This window comes from Salvelinus fontinalis, chromosome 3, assembly GCF_029448725.1.
Source record: "Salvelinus fontinalis isolate EN_2023a chromosome 3, ASM2944872v1, whole genome shotgun sequence".
Lineage (NCBI taxonomy): Eukaryota > Metazoa > Chordata > Actinopteri > Salmoniformes > Salmonidae > Salvelinus > Salvelinus fontinalis.
In genome coordinates, this window is record NC_074667.1 from 43,683,253 (window position 1) to 43,703,710 (window position 20,458).

Here is a 20,458-nt window from a genome sequence, read left to right on the forward strand (position 1 = left end):
GGTAAAGTCCCCCCTTATCTCAGCTCGCTGGTCACCATAGCAGCACCTACCTGTTGCACGCGCTCCAGCAGGTATATCTCTCTAGTCACCCCCAAAACCAATTCTTCCTTTGGACGCCTCTCCTTCCAGTTCTCTGCTGCCAATGACTGGAACGAACTACAAAAATCTCTGAAACTGGAAACACCTATCTCCCTCACTAGCTTTAAGCACCAGCTGTCAGAGCAGCTCATAGATTACTGCACCTGTACATAGCCCATCTATAATTTAGCCCAAACAACTACCTCTTTACCTACTGTATTCATTTATTTATTTATTTTGCTCCTTTGCACCCCATTATTTCTGTCTCTACTTTGCACTTTCTTCCACTGCAAACCAACCATTACAGGTTTTTTTTAGTTTTTATTTGACTTGCTGTGTTGTACTCACTTCGCCTCCATGGCCTTTTATATTTTATTTATTTATACATATATTTGTTTGCCTTCACCTCCCTTATCTCACCTCACTTGCTCACATTGTATATAGACGTATTTTTTTTTTCACTGTATTATTGACTATATGTTTGTTTTACTCCATGTGTAACTATGTGTTGTTGTATGTGTCGAACTGCTTTGCTTTATCTTGGCCAGGTCGCAATTGTAAATGAGAACGTGTTCTCAATTTGCCTACCTGGTTAAATAAAGGTTAAATAAAATAAAATAAAATAAAAATTAGACTGAGGGTCCGCATCTCAACATCCCTCCGCTCTCCCTTTCCTCCACTGACACTGACCAAAAAGTGACTTCCAGATGATGGCGAAACTCAAGTTACACCGCATTATTTCTGCATCGTGCACAAATTAATGTTACTCTATGTTCAGAGAAAGTGAAATATTCCTCGATATTAAAAAAGACCCAAGCCGCTAATAATAACAACTGAAGCCTATAGATACACTTTCCTTCTCATTCATTACTGATGCACTGCTTGTTGTAGCTCTGAGTAGAAATAGGAAGAACTCACATTTTATGGCTTGTAAAAGTGTTGAATACAAAGTGTTGACAATGCTGAGTAAGAACTTAAACATGAACTCACTCAAAGTTGACAGTTTCTCTCTCTAGTCATGGTTTTAAACATTTTGAAATCAACTTTTCTGTAGCTTTCTTTTATGCCTGCTACGTTACTGCAGAAACGGTCATCTGCGCCATCTGATTGGCCAGCGGTAGGCCTATAGTGCACTTGATTTGCTCTCTGGGCCCGCCGGAAGTCAGTTTGTACCTTCAGACACATGAAATGGTTCAAAATGTCAACAGATGATCTACCCAGCGCGCAGGGCAGCTGAATCACGCCAACAGCCTGAGACTAATATATATTTTTTTTAAAAATAGGAACACAAGGCTTTGTCGTTGGGTTTTTTACAGAAATGTTTGGCGATCGACTAAGAATGACTTGGACATTGACCAGTCGATCGTGATTAACCCGTTGGTGACCAGTGCTCTATAATGTATTTTTATTTATTTTTTTGCCCTGTACCCCGTTACCCCGTTCTCCCCAATTTTGTGGTATCCGATTGGTAGTTAGTCTTGTCTCATAGCTGCAAAATCCCGTATGGACCAGCCGCACCAATGTGTTGGAGGAAACACAGTGCACCTGGCGACCGTGTCAGCGTGTACTGCGCCCGGCGCGCCACAGGAGTCGCTAGTGCGCGATGGGACAAGGACATCCCTGCTGGCCAAACCCTCCCCTAACCCGGACGACGCTGGGCCAATTGTGCGCCGCCCCATGGGTCTCTCGGTCGTGGCCGGCTGCGACAGAGCCTAGATTCTAACCCAGAATCTCTAGTGGCACAACTAGCACTGCGATGCAGTGCCTTAGACCACTGAGCCACTAGGGAGGCCTGTTCTAGAAAGTTGAGTGAAGTTCAATCTCGTCCTTCTCTGTGGGCTGATATTTTTGCACGGCAGTCCCGGGGAGCAGCGTGGCAGTCTCGGTGCTACTGAGCGTGCGCACAGCTTAGAGGGAGCATTGATGGCTTTAGCCTTCTAGAAATTGCTCTCCCTCTCCGCTCCCTCGGCTCAAACCAGCAGGCTGCGCACACAGGCAGAGACGGGTCTGATGGGGAGGGGGAGAGAGGGATAAGGGAAAGAGAAGCAGAGAGAGGGGAAGAGGGGGTACAGAGACAGAGAGGGGGAGCTCAGCCACTTTGTGCTTGCCATATAGTACACAGAATTCACATTACAGGAAAACATGGCATTTGTTAGCCTTGTAGACCGGCGCTCCCTTCCTCCCTCCCAGTGACAGGAGTCATCCCAGCCCTAATGGAGGCCACGTTGGGCCTAATTGGCACCCCCACTGCTGCTAATGACTGATTGACATGGAGCCTGTTTACACACCAGTCATACCAGCCAGTTCACTGAGTTTAACTCCACACGCTGCAGGAGGGCTTTGTTATAAGTCTATAGAGACACTGGGAAGGGTTGTTAAGAGTTACCACCACACTTTGTGATATCTTCTTTTTCAAAGGCTGTTCTGTTTTCTTTTGCAACATGGTATGTGTAGTTGTTAGTTGACCATGCCCATTATCTGATCTCTCTCTGCCTCTCTCTCTCTCAGGGCTGAGGTTGTGCTGGGGAACGTCATAAAGAAGAAAGGATGGAGGTAGGTTCGTACGGAGGTTACTCTCATAATGAGCCATGTTTCATTTCTGCGCCGTCCCTCTCCTGATAACTGCTCTACCTTATTGGAAGGGAAGTGAGCAGTGTGGTGTACTCCACTGTGCGCAGGCAGGCAGGCAGAGAGAGATAAAAGATCAGGCAGCAGAGCCATGGCCGTGCTCCTGCTCTTGTGTCCCTCAAAGCTACTGAATAATGGAATGAAAGCGTCTCATTTACCCAATTTTTTTACCTCATCAACCCGTGTGTGTGTGCACGCTGTACTGTACTGTACTGCACTGTACTGGTTTGACCCCCGGGCCAGGCCAGGTCAAGCCAACTGCCCCATGGCAGTGTTGTACCTCCTTTGTGTGTGTGCAGTATGTGAGTACCTAAAGGGTGTGTTGCGCTTAGTCATCCTGCCAATCATAACAGCTAAGGCTCATGGCACGAAATTCATCACCTCCAGATTCCACCACACTATTTCCAGCCTGGCCCTCTGCCCTTGCTGTGATGTCAACCAGAGAACCTTGGAACACCCTCTCTGTGATGTCAACCAGAGAACCTTGGAACACCCTCTCTGTGATGTCAACCAGAGAACCTTGGAACACCCTCTCTGTGATGTCAACCAGAGAACCTTGGAACACCCTCTCTGTGATGTCAACCAGATAACCTTGGAACACCCTCTCTGTGATGTCAACCAGAGAACCTTGGAACACCCTCTCTGTGATGTCAACCAGAGAACCTTGGAACACCCTCTCTGTGCTTCATTGTCTATATATGTTCTGTGTGGTCTCACATGTAATGTGTTTTCTCCCCATTCTCATGTAGACGTTCCAGTCTGGTAATCACAACAAAGATCTTCTGGGGTGGAAAGTAAGTCTCTTCTCTGGTTGTGTGTCTGAATGAGAAATATGGTGCTCTTTGTAATGTGTCTGGGGCTGAGAGTGATTGGCACTGTAATAGAGTATATGTAATGCCATGCAGAGAGTTTCTCCCTCCCAGTGGCCCTCTGGTTAATGTGATTATGTGGAATCCATGCTGTTGTTATAATTAAGCAATAAGGCCCGACTGGGTGTGTTATATTGGTCATATACCACAAACCCCTGAGGTGCCTTATTGCTATTATAAACTGGTTACCAAAGTAATTACAGCAGTAAAAAGACATGGTTTGTCATACCCGTGGTAAACGGTCTGATATATCACGGCTGTCGGCCAATCAGCATTTAGGGCTCGAACCACCCAGTTTATAATGGGCTTTTAGTCAAGCTGAAATGTATATATTGGGATGTTACTGTGATGGACTGAATGATATGATGAAAAGAAAAGAAAGCCTTGCTGTGGCTCTCTGCTATAATTCAACTGATTCTGGAATATGTTTTTGATCCATAGAGCAGAGACTGAAAGAGGGTTGTCCCGAAAACACATTATAGAAGGTAAGTCAGCTCATCCTGTCCTTGATCAAGGGCAGAATGAGAAATTAAATGCTGACATTGCATCAGGCAACATCCTGATTAGTCATTTTGGCTCCAGGGAGAAGAGACTCCAATTTGATAATTGTGGACTCTCTTGGGGGTTAGGAGTCTTGCTGAGAAAGATCCTAGTTCCTCTTTTCTCTGAAAAATAACACCTTATTAGAATCACATTATTCGAAAATTCTCATGTTTATCTGAACACTTGCAGCCATTCTCACGATGCCATTCATGTCACAATGTAATAAAGCAACATTTAAGGCATATTTCTTTGACAATTGCTCTTTTGATTGGCTGATTGATTGGATATCAGCAGATATATCGGTATTGTTAAGTTTTGTCCCCCAAAAAATGTTAATTGGCATCAGACCCAAAAAAACATCAGTTGGGCTGTACTCGCAATAGTACACTCAATAAGATATGACTGCAACCATGTCCCTGAACAATAATAGTGTGTGTAACTGTGGCTGTGATGCATGGCGTTGTAGGTTTAAAGGCCTCACTGGAGAGACTGCAGCTAGAGTATGTGGACGTGGTGTTTGCAAACAGACCGGACCCCAACACTCCCATGGAAGGTAAGGAGGAACATCTTGGTCCGCCTCTGTCACTGGCTTCTGCTGTCTGCCTCTTCTCTATTCCCCTGCTGGGTTCTCTCCATCCCATGAGCTTCTCTGACATGCCTATGTCCATTCTAACTCACTAGGCTATATGTTTCTATGTAGTGCATGAAACTATGTCCTCATTTCACCCCATCCTTCCCTACTGGCTTGCTTCCCAATGCCCTGGGGAATGTTAAATATGAGTGAAAACTGCTGGAGCAAAAAATAACACTTTTTTAATTTATTTTTAATTTTTATAATATATGTTTTATTGTCACATGCTGTACACCGGATAGGTGCAGTGAAATGTGTTGTTTTACAACACATTGTTTTAAAACCCGAACTGCACGATCCTATAGAATGTTGGAGAGAAGTTTGCAGAAGACCTTTAAATGACAGAGTACTCTGTGTGTTCTCCCGTTGTCATACAGTATTCATGTGTCCTCTATGGGCCATGCTACAGTAGGAAGGTTACAACCCCCTCAGACTGTCCCTGTTACTGTTACTCTGCCCTGACACAGACCATCTCCACTGTTGTTGTACCTAACATTACTCCTGTCATTCTATTTCTGCCTCTCTTGAACCAGGGATAGCTGGTATGTAAAAAAAAAAAAATGCATGAGCTTTGGATTTATCCATTTCTTTTGTTTAATCCCATCTGCCCTTTTAGGAGTTCAACAGTTGATAAACTGCAGTAGTTCACAGGGAAAGGTTTGAACCTGTACCTGAAGAAGTACTTTGGCCATCTGGTGCACCTCTCTGTCACTAGCCTGAGGACAGAACAGAGAGAGGGAGAGAGTGGTGCTGCTGCTGTGTTAATGTTACAGGCTCTCCTAATCACTCTTTTACTCTCTCTCTTTCTCTCTTTCTCTCTTATCCTCATTGTGTTTGCGCTTTCTGTTTTTGTTGCACACAAGCTCAAACATGGCCATCGGGCAAACTGTAAATGACTTGCTCATGTCTGACTGACTTGCTCTACTTTGGATCAGAACAGTTCGCTACACAGCATTTGTCTCTCTGCTCATTGTAGTGTGTGCGTGTGTATTGTTTTATTTCTGATTGACAGAGACGGTGCGGGCGATGACCCATGTGATCAACCAGGGCATGGCCATGTACTGGGGCACGTCCCGCTGGAGCCCCATGGAGATCATGGTGAGACAAACACACACAGCCTCCTCTCCTTCCGGTCATCATTCTGCCCAGACCCAGTCTCACCACTGGCAATGACATGACACCACTATAACATCCTCTCACTGACTGTGACATATTCTGACCATGACTTCCATAATATTGATTGATTGGCATCACAACCATGGGACCAACATGTAAAGTGTTGGTCTCATGTTTCTTGAGCTGAAATAAAAAATCCCTGAAATTGTTCATGCTTTGATTAGCCAGTGCCTACTGTACAGTACTCTTCAGGCTAACCGCTGCTGTTCCCTGTGTGTCCTGTAGGAGGCGTACTCTGTGGCGCGGCAGTTCAACCAGATCCCTCCCATCTGTGAGCAGGCTGAGTATCACATGTTCCAGAGGGAGAAGGTGGAGGTGCAGCTGCCAGAGCTCTTCCATAAGATAGGTGAGTGGAGCTGGTCTGGACACTGAGATAGCTATTAAAGGTAGACTCAGCAATATGACAGATGAACAAAGTAAACAGCATAGTGGGTCAATTTCTGCAACAACTAAGAGCCTTAAAACACAAAGTTAAAAATGAAGCAAGCTCCTGCAAATGCGCAGATACTGTGTGTGACTTTGTCTTGCATCTTGCTCATAACAATATCTGCGGTGCCACTCGTAGCAAATGTCATTTAGCTGAGTCTACCTTTTTAAATGATTACGCTGAACAAAAATATAAACACAACATGTAAAGTGTTGGTCCCATGTTTCACGAGCTGAAATAAATAATACCTGAAATTGTTAAAATGCACAAAAAGCTTATTTCTCTAAAATGTTGTGCACAAATTTGTTTCCAGCCCTGTTAGTGAGCAATTTTCCTTTGCCAAGATAATACATCCACATGACAGGTGTGGTATATGAAGAAGCTGATTAAACAGCATGATCATTGCACAGGTGCACCTTGTGCTGGGGACAATAAAAGGCCACTTTGGTATTGTGTTGTGTGACAAAACTGCACATTTTACAGATATCTCAAGTTTTGAGGGAGCATGCAATTGACATGCTAACTGCAGGAATGTCCACCAGAGCTGTTGTCAAAGAATTGCATGATAATTTCTCTACTATAAGGTGCCTACAATGTTGTTTTAAAGAATTTGTCTGAATTTGCCGGTACGTTCCATATGTGGGCCTATGCCATCCCAGGACCACCCATGGCTGCACCGCTACCCAGTAATGGGAAATCCATAGATTAGGCCCTAATGAATTTATTTCACTTGACTGATTTCCTTATATGAACTATAACTCAGTAAACTGTTTGAAATTGTTTCATGTTGCGTTTATATTTCTGTTCAGTATAGTATCATTATTATACAATTATCGGAAGTTTACATTCACTTAGGTTGGAGTCATTAAAACTCGTTTTTCAACCACTCCACAAATTTCTTGTTAACAACTATAGTTTTGACATGTCGGTTAGGACATCTACTGTGTGCATGACACAAGTAATTTTTCCAACAATTGTTGACAGACAATTTATTTCACTTATAATTCACTGTATCACAAATCAGCCAAGACCTCCCCCCAAAAAATGTAGACCTCTACAAGTCTGGTTCATCCTTGGGAGCAATTTCCAAATGCCTGAAGGTACCACGTTCATCTGTACAAACAATAGTATGCAAGTATAAACACCATGGGAACACGCAGCTGTCATACCGCTCAGGAAGGAGATGTGTTCTGTCTCCTAGAGATGAACGTACTTTGGTGCGAAAAGAGCAAATCAATTTCAGAACAACCGCAATGGACCTTGTGAGGATGCTGGAGGAAACAGGTGCAAAAGTATCAATATCCACAGTAAAACGAGTCCGATGTCAACATAACCTGAAAGGCCGCTCAGCAAGGAAGAAGCCACTGCTCCAAAACCACCATAAAAAAAGCCAAACTACGGTTTGCAACTGCACATGGGGACAAAGATCCTATTTTTTGGAGAAATGTCCTCTGGTCTGATGAAACAAAAATTGAACTGTTTGGCCATAATGACCATTTGTTATGTTTAGAGGAAAAAGGGGGAGGCTTGCAAGCCGAAGAACACCATCCAAACCGTGAAGCATGTGGGTGGCAGCATCATCTTGTTGGGGTGCTTTGCTGCAGGAGGGACTGGTGCACGTCACAAAATAGATGGCATCATGAGGAATAAATTATGTGGATATATTGAAGCAACATCTCAAGACATCAGTCAGGAAGTTAAAGCGTGGTTGCAAATGGGTCTTCCAAATGGACAATGACCCCAAGCATGCATCACAAAGCCTTGACCTCAATCCTATAGAAAGTTTGTGGGCAGACCTGAAAAAGTGTGTGCAAGCAAGGAGGCCTACATGCCTGACTCAGTTACACCAGCTCTGTCAGGAGGAATGGGCCGAAGTTCACCCAACTTATTGTGGGACGCTTGTGGAAGGCTACCCGAAACGTTTGACCCAAGTTAAACAATTTAAAGGCAATGCTACCAAATACTAATTCAGTGTATGTAAATTTCTGACCCACTGGGAATGTGATGAAAGAAATAAAAGCTGAAAGAAATCATTCTCTCTACTATTATTCTGACATTTCACATTCTTAAAATATAGTGGTGATCCTAACTGAGCTAAGACAGGGAATTTTTGCTGGGATTAAATGTCAGGAATTGTGAAACTGAGTTTAATTGTATTTGGCTAAGGTGTATGTAAACTTCCGATTTCAACTGTAACTCTAATATGTAATTCTATGATTGCGTAGATATAAGTATGCTCCCTCTACCAAAGGTTTCTTTGTCAATTTTGTGTTTTTCTTGGTAAATACCGGATGCTGTCCTGTCTCCTATTTTTGGACAACTTAGTATAGACGGAACAGCATATTTGGACTGAGTGGTGATGGTGACGGCGCTGATCCAATGTTCCCATGTTTTCAGGTGTGGGGGCGATGACATGGTCACCGCTGGCCTGTGGGATCATCTCAGGGAAATACGACAGTGGGGTACCACCTTACTCCCGCGCCTCTCTTAAGGTAGCGTTTCCCCACCCCTCTCCTGCCCCCCTGTTCACCTCTTTGGTTTCTCCTTTGGTCTCATGTCAGCCCCTCTTCTCCCCCACCCCACTCCTGACCCCCTATTCACCTCTTTGGTTTTTGCTTTGGTCTCATGTCAGCCCCTCTTCTCACCCACCCCTCTCCTGCCCCCCTGTTCACCTCTTTGGTTTTTGCTTTGGTCTCATGTCAGCCCCTCTTCTCACCCACCCCACTCCTGCCCCCTGTTCACCTCTTTGGTTTTTGCTTTGGTCTCATGTCAGCCCCTCTTCTCACCCACCCCTCTCTTGCCCCCCTATTCACCTCTTTGGTTTCTCCTTTGGTATCATGTCAGCCCCTCTTCTCCCCCACCCCACTCCTGACCCCCTATTCACCTCTTTGGTTTCTCCTTTGGTCTCATGTCAGCCCCTCTTCTCACCCACCCCACTCCTGCCCCCTGTTCACCTCTTTGGTTTTTGCTTTGGTCTCATGTCAGCCCCTCTTCTCACCCACCCCTCTCTTGCCCCCCTATTCACCTCTTTGGTTTCTCCTTTGGTATCATGTCAGCCCCTCTTCTCCCCCACCCCACTCCTGACCCCCTATTCACCTCTTTGGTTTCTCCTTTGGTCTCATGTCAGCCCCTCTTCTCCCCCACCCCACTCCTGACCCCCTATTCCCCTCTTTGGTTTCTCCTTTGGTCTCATGTCAGCCCCTCTTCTCCCCCAGCCCTCTTCTTATCCTGGCTGGTTCCTGTCTTAACGGCTGTTTTCTGTGTCTTTCAGGTTCTAGAACTTGGTGTCTCCTAGATGCGTTTGTTTTTGAGTGCCCTGTGACGACATACTCTGTGTATGCATTCTGTTTACCAACTCTGTAGCAACTCCACCACCAGCAGTTATTTGGTGGTGTCAACACAAGCATCTTATCTCACATTTCACACACACACAGAGGCACGTGCATGCACACTCACACACAGAGGCACGTGCATGCACACTCACACGCGCGCGCGCACACACACACAGAGGCACGTGCATGCACACTCACAGAGATCAAATGACAGCAACATGCATATACTGCATCACACATTCAGAAACTATGGCTTACTCTGTGCCTGTGTTGTTGCAGAAGCATGCAGGGTTGCTATGGTCTTTTAACCCTGTACAGTTAAGGAAACCATTTCTCCATCTAACTACGTGGATAATGTTCTCCTGAGTAGAGCTTTGCATACGGATCATTAATTCGTATGTTGTGGTGTTGGCGCCTGATCAACGACAGTGTGGGTGGCTGATCAAATCACTGATGGGTTGCTTGTTCCTGATCTTGTCATTGGATTACACAGGCTATTACACAGGAAATTAAATCCCTTTGTCAAGGTTGCTTTTAGCCTGTTGAAATATGTTGACTGTACATTCATATATTTGCAAAATAACAATTGTTTTAGTGTTTAAAAGGAATTATACACAATCGCAACAAGAATTATACATTTATTTAGATCCTGGAACAAACGTGTGTTTGCACTGTATGTGTGTGAAACGTGAGAGATGAGCCAGAGTTGACCAGGCAGAGATGAGCCAGAGAGGGTCCTCCTCCTCTCTGCCTGCTGGGGGCTGTACAATAGATGAGTGTTGACAACCAGGCCCTGGTCTACCAAACAGAGTCACGTGTTTAAAAGCAGGCCCTGGTCTACCAAACAGAGTCACGTGTTTAAAAGCAGGCCCTGGTCTACCAAACAGTCACGTGTTTAAAAGCAGGCCCTGGTCTACCAAACAGAGTCACGTGTTTAAAAGCAGGCCCTGGTCTACCAAACAGAGTCACGTGTCTAAAAGCAGGCCCTGCTCGACACAGGTGGTGCAGTGCCTCAATGTTGGGCAGGGCTGTGTTTTTTAGCAGGTGTGCTGTTTCAACAGGGCTACCAGTGGTTGAAGGACAAGATCTTGAGCGAGGAGGGCCGGCGTCAGCAGGCAAAGTTGAAAGAGCTGCAGGCAATCGCGGAGCGGCTGGGCTGCAGTCTGCCCCAGCTCGCCATCGGTACGCCGACACACACTGCCGCTCTCTCTCTCTCTGTCTGTCTGTCCGTTCCTCGTCCCTCTGGTGGTTATCAGCTGTTGGTTTGTGTGTGAGAATGTTTGTCTGTATTGTGTTGTATGTCTGTTTGTGGTAATCTAGTTCTTAGACGCTAGAGCAGCCAGGATGCTTTTCCTAAACCCAAGTCAGCTTTATCAAGCCAGTGGTAATGACTTGCTACTGATTCTGTTGTTGAGTTTACTGTCGCGTGCACTGGGGTGTGTGTGTATATACGACGAGCAAGTGTCCCTATTCCCCACGTCAGCAGTAACATGGAATCACAGACATAAATCTGAGCCGAATGGAGCGAGAGGGAAGGAGCCTGTTGACAGATTCCCAGCTCTGTGGAGGGCTATTAAAGCGTGGCAGATGAGAGAGGGAGACTGTCCCAGGACCACCATTCTATGTCACCCGAGAGTCGCTACATTGGGAAAAAAATACCTCCTGGCTTGACCCGTTAGTTACCTAAAGCCTGTTATTTTACACACTTGATAGCCTAGCTTTAGGGCTGTTGTATGTTTAAAGTAGCTGTGTGATGTCATAGATGGCATTGGCCTAAGGTGCGTTCAGTTCGCTTGAACGTTTGCTACATTGCGGAACAGTTTGTACAAAACAACACCTTTCCCCAAAACGTTCTGGTATGATCTTGAACAGACTGAGTTACATTTCTTCTGTTTGGTGGGTATGGCGGGGTGTGGCTTGAAGTAATGAGGGACGTATTTAAAGGGGGCCGTGGCTATGCTGACAACCCACAACGCAAACCCTCCTCGTTTTTCAACTGGTCGTTCAGTACAGAATTGTTTTCGTTCAATTGAACGTTCCAGAACGTGAAAACGCAGCCTTGGCCTGTGAGTGAATAATCCCTGTCATCTGTTTGACAAATACATGTAATCTACTACACCTATCCTGTCGTGAGGATCCTTGGTTTTTAAGTTAAATCCTGGGAAAGCCTGAGATTTGGTGGGTGAGACCTGTTCCTGGAAGTGGACTGTGTCTCATCATCACCAGTGTGTCTGGAGGTTCTAATCCCACACAGTGTTTGAACACACTGGCATAACGTCTCCGTACAGAAGTACACTAATCATTTTAGACAATATCACATCTCCAGATCTAGATTAGTGTAGACAGACAGGTGGGGTTGTGTTCTGGGTGTGTATGTTCAGGAAGGGTAGGTTATGTTAATTGTGTGTGTTTGTGTTGTTGTATCTGGGGTGCATGTCAAGTAGTTATATTTTGTGGAGAGACATGATTAGGTGTTTGTGACACGTATGATGCAGTGTTATACAATACATGTGTCTAGCATGTTGGTGTTAGGTCTATATGTGTTTAGTATGTTTGAGGCACTGGTGGGGAGGGACAGGGTTATGTGGGAGAGAAAGACCTGTTTGTGTAGTATATTGGGGTGTCATTGCTGTTTACCCGTCCCCTACAGCGTGGTGCCTACGGAACGAAGGGGTGAGCTCCGTCCTATTGGGGGCGTCCAGCACCGACCAGCTGATGGAGAATATAGGAGCAATACAGGTGAGACCACAGTGAGGGTCCAGGTGAGATAACACAGTGAGGGTCCAGGTGAGATAACACAGTGAGGGTCCAGGTGAGATAACACAGTGAGGGTCCAGGTGAGACCACACAGTGAGGGTCCAGATGAGACCACACAGTGAGGGTCCAGGTGAGATAACACAGTGAGGGTCCAGATGAGACCACACAGTGAGGGTCCAGGTGAGACCACACAGTGAGGGTCCAGGTGAGACCACACAGTGAGGGTCCAGGTGAGACCACACAGTGAGGGTCCAGGTGAGATAACACAGTGAGGGTCCAGGTGAGATAACACAGTGAGGGTCCAGGGGAGATAACACAGTGAGGGTCCAGGGGAGATAACACAGTGAGGGTCCAGGGGAGATAACACAGTGAGGGTCCAGGGGAGATAACACAGTGAGGGTCCAGGGGAGACCACACAGTGAGGGTCCAGGGGAGACCACACAGTGAGGGTCCAGGGGAGACCACACAGTGAGGCGCCAGGTGAGATAACACAGTGAGGCGCCAGGTGAGATAACACAGTGAGGGTCCAGGTGAGATAACACAGTGAGGGTCCAGGTGAGATAACACAGTGAGGGTCCAGGTGAGACCACACAGTGAGGGTCCAGGTGAGACCACACAGTGAGGGTCCAGGTGAGACCACACAGTGAGGGTCCAGGTGAGATAACACAGTGAGGGTCCAGGTGAGATAACACAGTGAGGGTCCAGGTGAGATAACACAATGAGGGTCCAGGTGAGATAACACAGTGAGGGTCCAGGTGAGACCACACAGTGAGGGTCCAGGTGAGATAACACAGTGAGGGTCCAGGTGAGACCACACAGTGAGGGTCCAGGTGAGACCACACAGTGAGGGTCCAGGTGGGTGTGTCTGAGCAAGAGAAAGTGTGTAGATTTGCATAATTTGTCAATGTGTTTTGATAATCAACATTTTTAACTCCCTTCGAGTCCATAACAATGATGTCACATTCCTAAAATGGCTGTCCCTTATGGCCCTTTTTATTAAGCAAAACATTTCAAATTTCAGTCGAAGTGGGATTTGTGAACCAGAACCTTCTATGTGTTCTCATTTATTATGTACTACATTCAGTGTGGCATTGTGTTCAAGAGCTGTAACGGCTGTACTTTGTGTGTGTGGGCGTGGGCTTTTGTGTGTGTGTTCAGCATATATGTGTGTGTGTGTGTTCAGCATATGTGTGTTCTCCCTCAGTGCTTTTGATATTTAGTTTCCAAATGTTATGTCCACATTACCAGGGGCAACATACAATACTATATATACAATGTTATGTCCACATTACCAGGGGCAACATACAATACTATATATACAATGTTATGTCCACATTACCAGGGGCAACATACAATACTATATATACAAATGTTATGTCCACATTACAGGGGCAACATACAATACTACACTGCTCAAAAAAATAAAGGGAACACTTAAACAACACAATGTAACTCCAAGTCAATCACACTTCTGTGAAATCAAACTGTCCACTTAGGAAGCAACCCTGAATGACAATAAATGTCACATGCTGTTGTGCAAATGGAATAGACAAAAGGTGGAAATTATAGGCAATTAGTAAGACACCCCCCAAAAAGTAATGGTTCTGCAGGTGGTGACCACACACCACTTCTCAGTTCCTATGCTTCCTGGCTGATGTTTTGGTCACTTTTGAATGCTGGCGGTGCTCTCACTCTAGTGGTAGCATGAGACGGAGTCTACAACCCACACAAGTGGCTCAGGTAGTGCAGTTCATCCAGGATGGCATATCAATGCGAACTGTGGCAAAAAGGTTTGCTGTGTCTGTCAGCGTAGTGTCCAGAGCATGCAGGCGCTACCAGGAGACAGGCCAGTACATCAGGAGACGTGGAGGAGGCCGTAGGAGGGCAACAACCCAGCAGCAGGACCGCTACCTCCGCCTTTGTGCAAGGAGGTGCACTGCCAGCGACCTGCAAAATGACCTCCAGCAGGCCACAAATGTGCATGTGTCTGCTCAAACGGTCAGAAACAGACTCCATGAGGGTGGTATGAGGGCCCGACGTCCACAGGTGGGGGTTGTGCTTACAGCCCAACACCGTGCAGGACGTTTGGCATTTGCCAGAGAACACCAAGATTGGCAAATTCGCCACTGGCGCCCTGTGCTCTTCACAGATGAAAGCAGGTTCACACTGAGCACATGAGCACATGTGACAGAGTCTGGAGACGCCGTGGAGAACGTTCTGCTGCCTGCAACATCCTCCAGCATGACCGGTTTGGCAGTGGGTCAGTCATGGTGTGGGGTGGCATTTCTTTGTGGGGCCGCACAGCCCTCCATGTGCTCGCCAGAGGTAGCCTGACTGCCATTAGGTACCGAGATGAGATCCTCAGACCCCTTGTGAGACCATATGCTGACACATGCACATTTGTGGCCTGCTGGAGGTCATTTTGCAGGTCGCTGGCAGTGCACCTCCTTGCACAAAGGCGGAGGTAGCGGTCCTGCTGCTGGGTTGTTGCCCTCCTACGGCCCCCTCCACGTCTCCTGATGTACTGGCCTGTCTCCTGGTAGCGCCTGCATGCTCTGGACACTACGCTGACAGACACAGCAAACCTTTTTGCCACAGTTCGCATTGATGTGCCATCCTGGATGAACTGCACTACCTGAGCCACTTGTGTGGGTTGTAGACTCCGTCTCATGCTACCACTAGAGTGAGAGCACCGCCAGCATTCAAAAGTGACCAAAACATCAGCCAGGAAGCATAGGAACTGAGAAGTGGTCTGTGGTCACCACCTGCAGAATCACTCCTGTTTTGGGGGGTGTCTTGCTAATTGCCTATAATTTCCACCTTTTGTCTATTCCATTTGCACAACAGCATGTGAAATTTATTGTCAATCAGTGTTGCTTCCTAAGTGGACAGTTTGATTTCACAGAAGTGTGATTGACTTGGAGTTACATTTGTTGTTTAAGTGTTCCCTTTATTTTTTTGAGCAGTGTATATATACAAATGGTACGAAGTATGTGTAATCTTTACAAGTGAACCACTACCATCTTGCCTTCTCTGTGTCCTTCAATGCATCTGTAATTTCTCCTGCAGGTTCTTCCCAAACTATCCTCCTCCATCACGCACGAGGTAGATAGCATCCTGGGGAACAAGCCGTACAGTAAAAAGGACTACCGTTCCTAACGCTTCGCCACCGCGCCAGTCAGCCAGGGCTGCTCCAGGGCTGCACCAGGACTGCAGCGCAGGTCCATGCCCCACCTTTGCCTGATCCTCTGTTTGCTTGAGCTTTACTGAATGAGACCCCGGCGCATGAGTCTGGCCCCACCTCGGCCACCCTGGGGAGCATCATTTTTACTTACAGGGAAAAGAAAAGGATGATCAAATAGATACGTGACCTCCGCAATGGAAGGAAGGATAGATAGAAAAAATACAGAGAACAGGGGTTAACTAGATGAATCTGTTATACATACAATTCAGCCGAAGCTGCAGTTTAAAAACCGAAGAAAATATTATTTCTAAAAATAAAAAGCACACGCTTGCTTGGCAGACAGATATTATTTTATTTTTGGGGGAATAAAATCTAAATACTGAATGCTTACCAATGGATTTTAAGTTTTTACAAATATACAACAAATAATCTGTTGCACATGTATAGCAACACATTTGTTTTTTGGAGTTCTGTTTCCAATTGCCTGTACATGTCCATAACAGTTTCTCTTAAACATCTGTTTTATTTGTGTTGTCTACATAATCTGTGTACCAGCCTCCTTGCAGGCAGAACAATCAGCACTTTAGTATTGTACAGTTCAGTCATTGAGAGGTTATTGAACATGTGAGAGGATGAAATAACTAAACCATCTCACTCATGGTCAGTCATTTCAGTGTAGAATCAGAATCTTCTCTCCTGTTTCAGTTTCCTATCTGTTCCCCTCAGTCAATCTGGTCTCCACAGTGCTGGTTCTGCCAGGCTTGATCCTGATGCTCTGACTAACCCCTAGTCTGAGTCCCACCTCTGAGCTGCACTAACTGCACCAGCCAGGTGGAGCAGGGTGTAGGACTGCCCCCTAGTGGAAGGATTTAGCTCTGCTCTGAGCTCTGAGCTCTGCTCCTCGTGCGCCAGGCCTGTCATCTGTCAATAAGAACCTTGAGCAGGCTAGTGTTTGATTGCCATAGAAAGGGTTAATTACTGGCCATGTAAATTATGGCTGTATCTGTATTTACCTTTGTGTGGCAGTGTTACTTTCTGAAGTTTTACGGTAACTGCATCAGACGTAATGGTCTTAATTGTGCTACTCAGTCAGTTTTACAGACCTCTTTATTAGTCATTTTAGAGCAAATTCTCGTGAAAATGGCACATTACCTAAATTGTGCTCAATGTGTGTGTGTGCGTTGCCTTATTTAGGCTCATTTTGAGCTGTGCTGGGCTGAGACAGCAGGCCCATAGTTGCCATTGGCCATCAGGGCACAGACTGGTCTTGAGCCCCGTTTATGCCTCGTTCTGATATGAATCCTTTGTCCTGATCTTGTCCACATTCGGATTGTTCCTACATTGTCAGACCGGTGTAGATGGACTAAAAGACGAATTGTGATCTTCCTGACCAACTCTGGAGGTAGTCAGGCACGCATTGTGTCTGGATATCTTACAAGTGTAGACAGATCTGGAAAGAGAAACCATTTAAATTATCATTATTCTGCTTTTTAAAATCATGACAGGTGACAACATTGACCTATGGCATCATTATGTGTTTTAAAATGAATACATATTATTTTGAAATAATAACTGTCAAATCATTTGCATGCAGAGAGGGACCAGGAAATCTGCGGACACAGTAGACGGATATGAGACACATTTTAATACCATGTGTAGATCTATTTCAGAAAATGTGGACACAATCAGATCATGGACAAGATCAGCACAAAGGGCGCAAGTTGTGAACAAGACTTGAGACAGTAGTCCCTGGTATATGGAAAGACTCATTGGTTTTAGTGGCAGCTGTTCCTGCCCAATCAGAGTGAAGACTGACGTGTAACATATGCGTGCGAGGCTTACTAGGAAGAAAAGGCTGGTTTGTGACAGCAGCTCAGGGATTGGAACAGGGAATGTGTGTACTTGTTTGTATACCTGGTTAGTAAGATGTATTTAATGTGTACGTCTTTCTTTCATGTGTGGATGGGGACATGTCCAATGTCCAACCAAGACATTGTCACGTGGCTTGAGTCAAAGATATTCCAACATCTTTCAGCAACACATCTAAGTGTCTGTCGCTTGTTGGAAGAGTATAGCGACCGACTTAAAACGCGTACTATCTAGCTTATTATCTATGGACTCTCTTCACGTGTACAGCATAATCACTTGACCATACTGTTCTATGCTTATACCCACATATACAGTACACATGCATTGTACACTACTTATGGAATGATCCGTTTATTTTCAGATGGCAGATGATAATCAATACATTTTCAATAATCGTATACATTGCACACTGAAGACATCTGACGCTGCCCTGGATCAGTATTCACTCTAGCTGTTGGGTCCTCTTACTGTGAGACAAAGTGGAGATCATGTGATACATACATCCTCCAGCATGAGCCCTCGTCCCCCAGCCTATGGGGATTATTCTGACAAGCAAGGGCATGCTTACAAGTGGAAATATACGGAATACTCGCTAACATCTCATTCTCAGATTCAATGATTACAGTTGTATAGTACGGTAGTGTCAGTGAGTATGACTAAATGTAATGGTGGGTGAGGTTTGGATGCTTCTCAGGCAAAGTGAACAGGTGTGTATGCTTTGCTAGATCCTCTGGTCAGACAACAAATACTTGGCATAGTGGAAACAAATGCTCCTTTGTTTTTAGCATCTATGAGTTAAATATAAACTGTACATTTGATTTGCTGTGTCTGGCAATGTATGTCTGAGTGAATTAGTAGAAAAGGCCAATGTGGTTTTCTCAATAAAATAGAACTCTCAGTTTAATATTTGTTCATGATTTTCTGTCTTATTGTCTTCAGCAGGGAAATGACTGTAAAACATTCAGCACAAATGTTTAATAAATAAAATAGCTCAAAGGCATTGCCACAACAATGAGTGTTTTCCATGGATGTATTTTGGTGGTCTTTGTCACAATATCAATTCAATTTGACATGTACATGCACAGAGCTGTGCACTGATTTGCCTGGTGATAATTGTGATGGTGTTGAGTGCAACTCTAGGCTGCCCTGTAGAGGGTGATGAGAACCACAGAGCTCATCAATTTTCTGGCTTGCTCCTTACTGGCATATTGGTCTAGGAAAGCAGTATGAGTACTAGTAAAGCACAATGGGTTTTTATTAGCAGAATTTGATCTGAATATAGTAATATCCTACTAAAGGTTGTTGTCCCTGCTGTGTTTGACTTTAAACAGCATTGATACACCACACATGATGAACTACTGTCCGTATAGATTGGCTGCATTGTGTTCACAGTAGAACTGGCACTCCTTGGGCTGCTCCTACCATCTCCTGGTCAATTCAAGCCTTTTCAGGAGTACCTGCTTGTCACCCTTGGTGATCTAGGACCTCTGTGTGTGTGGTGTGTGTGTGTGTGTGTGTGTGTGTGTGTGTGTGTGTAAGTCGGGCTGTTTAGTGAGTAGACTCATCATTGCACGGTTAGGGTCTCTGTTCCAGTGTGTTTTGATCTGTCCAGTGCTCCCTCCACACAGCCACTGTAACATATAGTATTGATGTTACTATCAGCTCAGACCGCTATGACATTAGACCTGCAGATAAATGACGCTCATCTCACAGAATGCTGTATGTTAGAGATCATTTGTTTATGTTCTGGCCTTTAAAGCTGAGGATTTTTATTTTTTTCACCATGCTGCATTTTCCTCTGTTAATATTGTATCAATGTAAAGATTGACAAAAATAAGCAATTTATTTGTATTGTGTATGCATTGTCATATCTCTTGTATGTACATAGTTTGACCTTTTTGTATATAGTTATGGTTGTGATCACCTCTGCCTTTTCATTCTTTTTTATTTTCATTTGCGGGCATTGCTAACTGCACTGTGCTTGAATCTGAATTTAGACAAAATGTACAGGTTTGGTCTTTAATAAAATGACAATGGAAAAAATATGAATTTGAAAAACAACACTTCCATGTGTCTGTTTCATTCATTGATTGTTTTTATCTTATGGGTTATGAACTGGGTGTCCTGATTAGAAAATCCTGTCCATGGTCTTGACCTGTATACAATATATACTACAGAAATATAAATATATGTAAGAGCACTTTATACATGTAAAAACAAACAAAGTACTGTATAATATTACCGGGATGAGCCAACTATCTGCTCGGGTCATATGGTTCCTGATTCACTGCAATCCAAAGGTGTGAACTAAACATTGAGGATATGGATCAAAATTGCCCAATCAAACACTGGTAAACAAATGTACTGAACAGAATGTAGTTAATCTACTGGCCAACATACAGTAGATTAAAGCACAATAGCACCAATGTGTATAACAAGTCAATTCATATGTACATCAAACATAACTACTGCATTTACTGAAAATGTATCTCTGGTGGACAGACTACGAACATCTGAGCGGACTAACCAAGATTAACTTGCAATAGACATATTATACGGGACTGGATTTATAAAGAACTTTTTCAGGTGCTCAAAGCGCTTTACATTGTATGATATGGATTCATCATCTTCTCCTACACTATATAGATACATGGATTGGTTTTGATGGGTGATGTATTGCCTTTGATGGCTTCGTAAGAGCAGATGACATACAAATTAATAATTGACTGTATATTATGTAAAACTAAACACATTTGTATAGTGATTGCTCTGAAAAAAACGCCAAATATATACAGTGCCTTGCAAAAGTATTCATCCCCCTTCCCTTTTTCCTATTTTGTTGCATCACAACCTGTAATTTAAATGGATTTTAATTTGGATTTCATGTAATGGACATATGGACAAAATAGGGCAAATTGGTGAAGTGAAATTATTATTTATTTTTAAAGTGGTGCATGCATATGT

The 20,458-nt window shown here is 44.6% G+C and overlaps 1 protein-coding gene across 12 annotated transcripts in view; it reads left to right on the forward strand.

The window, feature by feature from the left end:
- Positions 1 to 19,557, forward strand: part of kcnab2a (potassium voltage-gated channel subfamily A regulatory beta subunit 2a) — a 141,639-nt gene extending 122,082 nt beyond the window's left edge. For 11 of the 12 annotated variants that reach the window (XM_055916485.1, XM_055916472.1, XM_055916473.1 and 8 more), the window contains 10 exons: positions 2,587 to 2,631; positions 3,456 to 3,500; positions 4,017 to 4,060; positions 4,585 to 4,671; positions 5,762 to 5,847; positions 6,151 to 6,271; positions 8,750 to 8,844; positions 10,746 to 10,866; positions 12,335 to 12,423; positions 15,511 to 19,557. In XM_055916485.1, coding sequence (XP_055772460.1) covers positions 2,587 to 2,631; positions 3,456 to 3,500; positions 4,017 to 4,060; positions 4,585 to 4,671; positions 5,762 to 5,847; positions 6,151 to 6,271; positions 8,750 to 8,844; positions 10,746 to 10,866; positions 12,335 to 12,423; positions 15,511 to 15,600 — 823 coding nt within the window. In that variant the 3' untranslated portion in view covers positions 15,601 to 19,557. Of the gene's footprint in view, positions 1 to 2,586; positions 2,632 to 3,455; positions 3,501 to 4,016; positions 4,061 to 4,584; positions 4,672 to 5,761; positions 5,848 to 6,150; positions 6,272 to 8,749; positions 8,845 to 9,623; positions 10,867 to 12,334; positions 12,424 to 15,510 lie in introns of those variants that run through there. The other variant, XM_055916489.1, reaches the window with a different exon arrangement.
- The last annotated feature ends 901 nt before the right edge of the window (positions 19,558 to 20,458 follow it).